Source organism: Spodoptera frugiperda, chromosome 20 (assembly GCF_023101765.2).
Source record: "Spodoptera frugiperda isolate SF20-4 chromosome 20, AGI-APGP_CSIRO_Sfru_2.0, whole genome shotgun sequence".
In the NCBI taxonomy this organism is placed as follows: Eukaryota; Metazoa; Arthropoda; class Insecta; order Lepidoptera; family Noctuidae; genus Spodoptera; species Spodoptera frugiperda.
This window is the reverse complement of record NC_064231.1, coordinates 13581400-13587541: the sequence shown is the minus strand read 5'-3', so window position 1 is coordinate 13587541 and position 6142 is coordinate 13581400. Positions and strand designations below refer to the sequence as shown.

Here is a 6142-nt window from a genome sequence, read left to right as displayed (position 1 = left end):
TGTATGGATTTTTTAAGATACAATTGTTACTGATATAATATGTCTACAGATTATATTGTTTTGAAGCTATTTTGGGTTTCCTAATATTTATAAAAACAGAAGAAACAAAGCCTGGTTAATCTAGATTAGTCAAGATACGACAAAGTAACACTCAAAATTAAATTTTCAGATGCACTTCATCATTTGATATTATTAATCTGTCAGTAAAGTACCTAATATCTAATTTTAATATTACAGATTTTATTTAAGTCAAGTTAAGGCTGTCGGGAAATGAGATGCCCAATGCCCATGTGTGAGACGTAGAGGTGGTGGTTTGTCAGTAAGAGTCTGATGGGTCCCATTCGTCCTCCATAAACCAAGACGCCGAAGCCCCCTCAGGCTTAATGAGGATTTCCCATAGTATGTATTCATACGAGAGTCTGCTATGTTTGTGTCATATCTGTAAGAATAAAAAAAACAATACTTAATACAAAAAAATTACTGTGAGTGAGATTATAATAGGGTAGATGACTAATTTTTATTTTAATGTCCGTCTTGTAGATTATTTTCAAATATTAGACACGTATTTTTTATTTTCTTACAGAAACAAATACTTTTAAAGATATATCGCTTTAAAAAAATATAACGTCACTTCTATGTACATTATATATGTAGAAATGACGTAATTGCTCCCACTGTTAAACTTTGATTCGTTTCATCTAACCATTGCTATCTTATGTGACAAAATAAAAAAAATACATGTCTTATGCATTTTCTTTAGCTAACTGATGGGCTAAATAGATTTTTAATTTTCATACCCCGTCATCATCCCTATTAAACATTTTAGTTGACTTAGGTACAAAAAATCATTACTTCTTGTTGATTATTTAAATAATTATGAGTTAGAATAGGTAAAAAACTAATGTAAATAATAACCTTGATAGGAGTCAACGTACTTGACATGTTTATTGTTTTCAATTATATTTTATATTTATTAAACCTAATGATAAGTTAAATCACATCCATATTATGTTGATAAATATAAGAATTAACTGTCAAAAAAATAAATAGTCACTATATTTTCCATTTATCTTCTGAAAGACAAAACGTATTCTTCATTTATGTTTTTACAGTAAATAAGTAAAGTAAGATATATATTGTAAATAAATTACGATTAGAAATATATCACACTAAGTGTATAATAAATAGAATATAATATATTAATTTAATTTAATGTTTATAAAAAGCTTTGTAAAAAATGCGAATTGTATTTAAAATAGTTTTTTGTTAAAATCATTTTGGTTTATGTCACTATACTGCATAATTTATATGTATATAGTAGACTATGCCGGATGTATACCTTGGTAGCAAATAAAAGGAGCGTTTTGCTTTTTCATTTCTTGGTAAATTTTATATGATACAAGTATTTTATTAATTAGTTACGTACGTTATGATAGGTTGTTCAATTACCTTAAAAATAAGACTTTCAGTATTCTTCAGTTTTAAAACGATTTTTTTCAGTTAGGTATAGATAGTTATTTAAAATGAAAAAAAATACTAGAGTCTCCGTTTTTTTGCTCCCAAGTGTATATTGCTGTAGATTTTCTAAAATTTGAATGAAAATCTCAAAAGATTCTGAATAGTTTCAATCTTATTTTATCTGCAGTTACTCGTAAGTACTTATCTTAGTTACGTTAACAAACACAAATTCTCACATATTTATGAGATTTCAACACGCTGATTGATGATTTTGGATCACGCGAATATGTATCTAGTTGTTCCATGCGAGAAGTGAAGTTTCGATCATAAATAAATTAATCCAATAAAAACACCACAAAGCATGAGAGTAAAACCACGGGCAATAGTTAGCTAGAACCAATATTTATTGACAAATAAAAGATACATGCCATACGAAACGAATTATGTAATGTAATGAATATTAAAATGTTTGTTGCCACTCAGATAAAAAAAAAAACATTGCCAATTTTGCCTAATGTTTATATTACAAAATAAATCCTAAGTCAGTACAAAATAATGTATTCTATAATATGTATTGTATAATAATGTTAAATATTCACATATTTATGAAGCACAAGCGATTTTTGGAACTCAATAAGAAATGTATTAAAAACTGTGTCATGATAATAATAATACCTTTTAGTGTGATTGTAATTTAGAAATACATTAATTAGGTTGTACGGCTTACTCACGTAACTGATAGACAAGATTCTTCAACTAATTTCAAGCCACAGCGGGGCCCTTAAATATGAGCATACGCGACTGTTGATGCGACGATTGGTATAATATGACCAATCCTTTTGACTTTTTACAGACCCTTGACGCGACTTGAAACTAGTTGAATTAACCTTGTCAAAAAGAAATTAAATAATTAATTTAATATACATATTTAACGATAGGTGTAGGTAATGTAAATAAATATTATATTTAGGTAATCTAAGTCATAATAACAGGATTACTTTCAGCCCCTAACTATTCATTATAATACATCTTATTTTAGTATCACTAGGATACTGTGAAAAGGAATTATGTATGTATAAATGTGATTTTCTTAGATTATTTAAAACAATCTATGTTTTTTACATTCGATTAAGAATAATATTAAGATGTATGTAATTACGTACTTAGATAAATTATTATGAAACCTATATGAACAATATTGTACCTAAAAAATAAATACTTCTATAAATATCTAATTTAATTTTAATTTCTATTATTTTCTGTTATGCATACCACCACCATATCACTGTTTTTTTTTTATTTCATTCGTTTAAAATATTACCATGACAATTAATAAGCTTAATTTCATTATTAGGTGCCAGACATTATTAAAGTAAAATAATAACGATATTTTACTAGGATATCACAAAAACTTTTAACTAACAAATAAAAATGATTATGAACACTATCGGAGGCAAAGGACGTATACTTCCCGTCTCGTCATGAAAAGGTGTGAAATGTTTTGCAAGTCGTTCCGTGGCCGCATCGTTACGCATAAAGTACATGAACTAGTCGAGCAACTTCAGCACAATACACAATGTCCGTACGCAATATAACTAACCGAAGCGAAATCGCTAACTATCAGTGTAACTTCATTCGGCATTGACGCGGCACGATGTACGGCATTTTACTAATATTAGCATTAGTTATAATTATCGCACTCGTCGTCGGTATACACCAAAAGAACACGAACGCAGTATGTCTCTCCAGAAGAAGGTTAGAAGGAAAAACTATAATAGTCACAGGTGGAACTGCAGGCATGGGCCTTGAGATGGCAGTAGATTTCGCCAACCGCGGGGCCAAGGTCATCATAGCCTGCCCTTTTGAAGACGAGGGCAAAAACGCAAGGAACCTCATCATACAACAAACAGAAAATCAGAATATTGTGTTCAAATTATTGAACCTTGCATCCTTAAAGTCTGTGCGACAGTTCGCCGCAGATATCCTGAGATCCGAAGACCGTTTGGACGTTTTAATAAACAACGCTGGAGTGGGAGCACCCAGAGATAAGTTGACTCAAGATGGACTGAACTTCATCATGCAAGTCAATTACTACGGGGCCTTTTTATTGACACTTTTACTTCTACCCCTGCTCATAAAGACGGGGAAGCCTGGTGAACGGAGCAGGATACTATTGACTACATCAGTGCTTCATAGAATTGGACAAATGGACTTTGAAAATATGAACAAGACTGACTACTGGTACAAGATACAGATCTATGGCAACAGCAAGCTGTGCCTCATACCTTTCGCTTCTGAATTATCGAAAAGATTAGAAGGCACCAATGTTGTTGTGAATAATGTTGATCCTGGAGCAGTCGGCACGAGAATATTTGACTCTGGGAGCAAAGTGTTAGGATTTTTCCTGAGAAATATTATAATCAATTTATTCAAGACTCCATGGCAAGGAGCTCAGACGGCGTTGTATGCTGCTCTGGATAAAAAAGCTGGTGAAGTGAGTGGAGCGTACTTCCGTAACTGCGGCCTAGCTAGAGCTGTGAACAGGGCGTATTGTGAAAAAACTGCTAAAATTCTATGGGAAGAATCCGTGAGATTAGTGCAATTGACAAATGAAGAAGTGGAACAGTGTTTTAAGTCGCTATAAATCTGAGTTTATGTACAGTATTATTACATGTGAGTGAATCCAAACGTGAAATTATTGGCAGACAGATCACCTGATGGTAAGCAATCAGCGCCGTGCATGGACGCACACATCAGACATTATTATAAAACGTGCGTTGCTATTTTTTTATGGGAGATTTGGGCCTCCGGCTGTTACTACCTTATTTAGAGACATTTGCGACTAAACTTGAGCCCGACATCGACCTTGCTTAAGGCTCGACGAACGATACAGTGACAAATAATTAAGTTAATTTAAGTGAGTACTTACAAAGCTAAAAGTTTTGTGATAATTGAGAAAGTATTTTTAGATTCTAGAATGGAATAAATGACTAAGAGTAAACTATTTATTTTTTGAGAGATCTCACTTAAGTGTCCTTTCGGTAAACCTAGAAAGGTAAGCAATATACTTAGGTAATATAATAAAACATACATAGTACATACACAAATAGTAAAACCGCTTTCAACGAGTTATGGTATCAGGGCAAGTGTAATAACGGTCAGGGTAAACCAAGGGTCAGATAGGCAGAAAATGCGAACGGCATTATGTTCTATGTATTTAAGTGCATAAAGCTTTTAAATAAATAAATAAAATAAGGTGGTAAACCTATTCAAACATCTGATCCGGAGCTATGGACTACCTAGCAGGTTTTCTTCTGCTCGAAAAGCAGGAGTAAGAACGTGGTGGTTTTTAGTCAGTAAGAGTCTGACACTCCCTCTTGTCTCGCCCAAGGCGGGATAAGTCATTTTCCCTTGTGATGTAATTTTCCCCACTTAAAAAGCCTATTCGAACATAAATATTTCACACAGTTACTGATCGGATGCTGTGCAATGTACTGCGATACGGCGTTGGTAGCCGCACGAAATTGTTCCTTGAGTACGTTAAGTGTTCCATCTCATAGGAGATGAGCCTGCTAACATAAACTAGGATACAATACCAGACTCCTCTCTATCTCGATTGCGACCAACAATTTTATGATCCTATGAAAAATTAAATGTTTGTTTTCCTTCGACAAAATTGTAGGAAAATTAAATGCTGTTTCAGATCAGATCATTTGTGTAAGATCAGGGTTAAAAAGGTTAGGTACATTGTATGTTTCATATCGAGATCATAATATGTGTCATTTGCATAAGTCGTAATAAGACAACACTTTGATGTTTCATACATAATTATAAGTGTTTCATAATTGCAATTCATCAAATATGACACTTTTGTATGGAAATTCATAAAATTTTTAACTATTTTTAATTATTTTTTGTGTGTATTTCGTGGAAAATCGATGATTTCCTTTAAAAAAACCTTTTTCTTACATTAGGATTTTCTCTTGAATCGCGGGTGCGTTTACAAACATACAAGTTCACATACACATGACACCCAAACCCAAAACAACAATTTGTGGATCACACAAAGAGTTGTTCCGTGTATCGAGCCTGCTACACGTAACGCGGCAGCCGGTTACCCAGCCACCGTACCAACCGTGCAGTTAAATTAATTTTACACACACATTAATTGAGTATCATCTAATTTTGTGTTTTGACGGTATTTTTTTTTCTATAGGTACTTTCAATTCAAGTACTTGGTGCATTTCTCTTTAGATAAAAATAAAACACATTATTTGTTTAATGTTTTTCTACCTAATTATTGTTGATAAGAAATATTGTTTAATTTAATTGATAAAGTTATATCATTATTAATGAAATGAAAAATTATTAGCTATTACTTAATGAAATAGTAAACTGCGACCATTATCGTATTGCTAAACTTGTTATATTAAAATACAGTTGTTTGAGTTGTCGTTATCATCTAAGATAACGGATATTATTATTGCTATACTTAATAACGTTAATATTAATCAATTATTGAAGTGTGGGAGTTTTCATGCTTCGGCACGAATGGGCCGACTCGACCGGAGTGATACCACGGCCTTACCGAAAACCGACGTGAAACAATGCTCGCGTTGTTTTTCGTTGTGTGAGTGAGGTTACCGGAGGCCCACTATCTCAGATTTATAATATTAGTGGATAT

At 32.5% G+C, this 6142-nt stretch overlaps 1 protein-coding gene across 1 annotated transcript; it reads left to right on the top strand.

Moving 5' to 3' along the window:
- The first annotated feature begins 3064 nt into the window (after nucleotides 1–3064).
- LOC118262117 (retinol dehydrogenase 11) lies at nucleotides 3065–4459 on the top strand. The gene has a single exon (XM_035573259.2). It carries the CDS (start codon nucleotides 3113–3115, stop codon nucleotides 4100–4102), a length of 990 nt encoding a protein of 329 aa, XP_035429152.2. The 5' UTR covers nucleotides 3065–3112; the 3' UTR covers nucleotides 4103–4459.
- The last annotated feature ends 1683 nt before the right edge of the window (nucleotides 4460–6142 follow it).

Bases quoted from the DNA above. Each gene is read 5' to 3' on its own strand.
- LOC118262117 (XM_035573259.2), top strand. From the start codon at position 3,113: ATGTACGGCATTTTACTAATATTAGCATTAGTTATAATTATCGCACTC.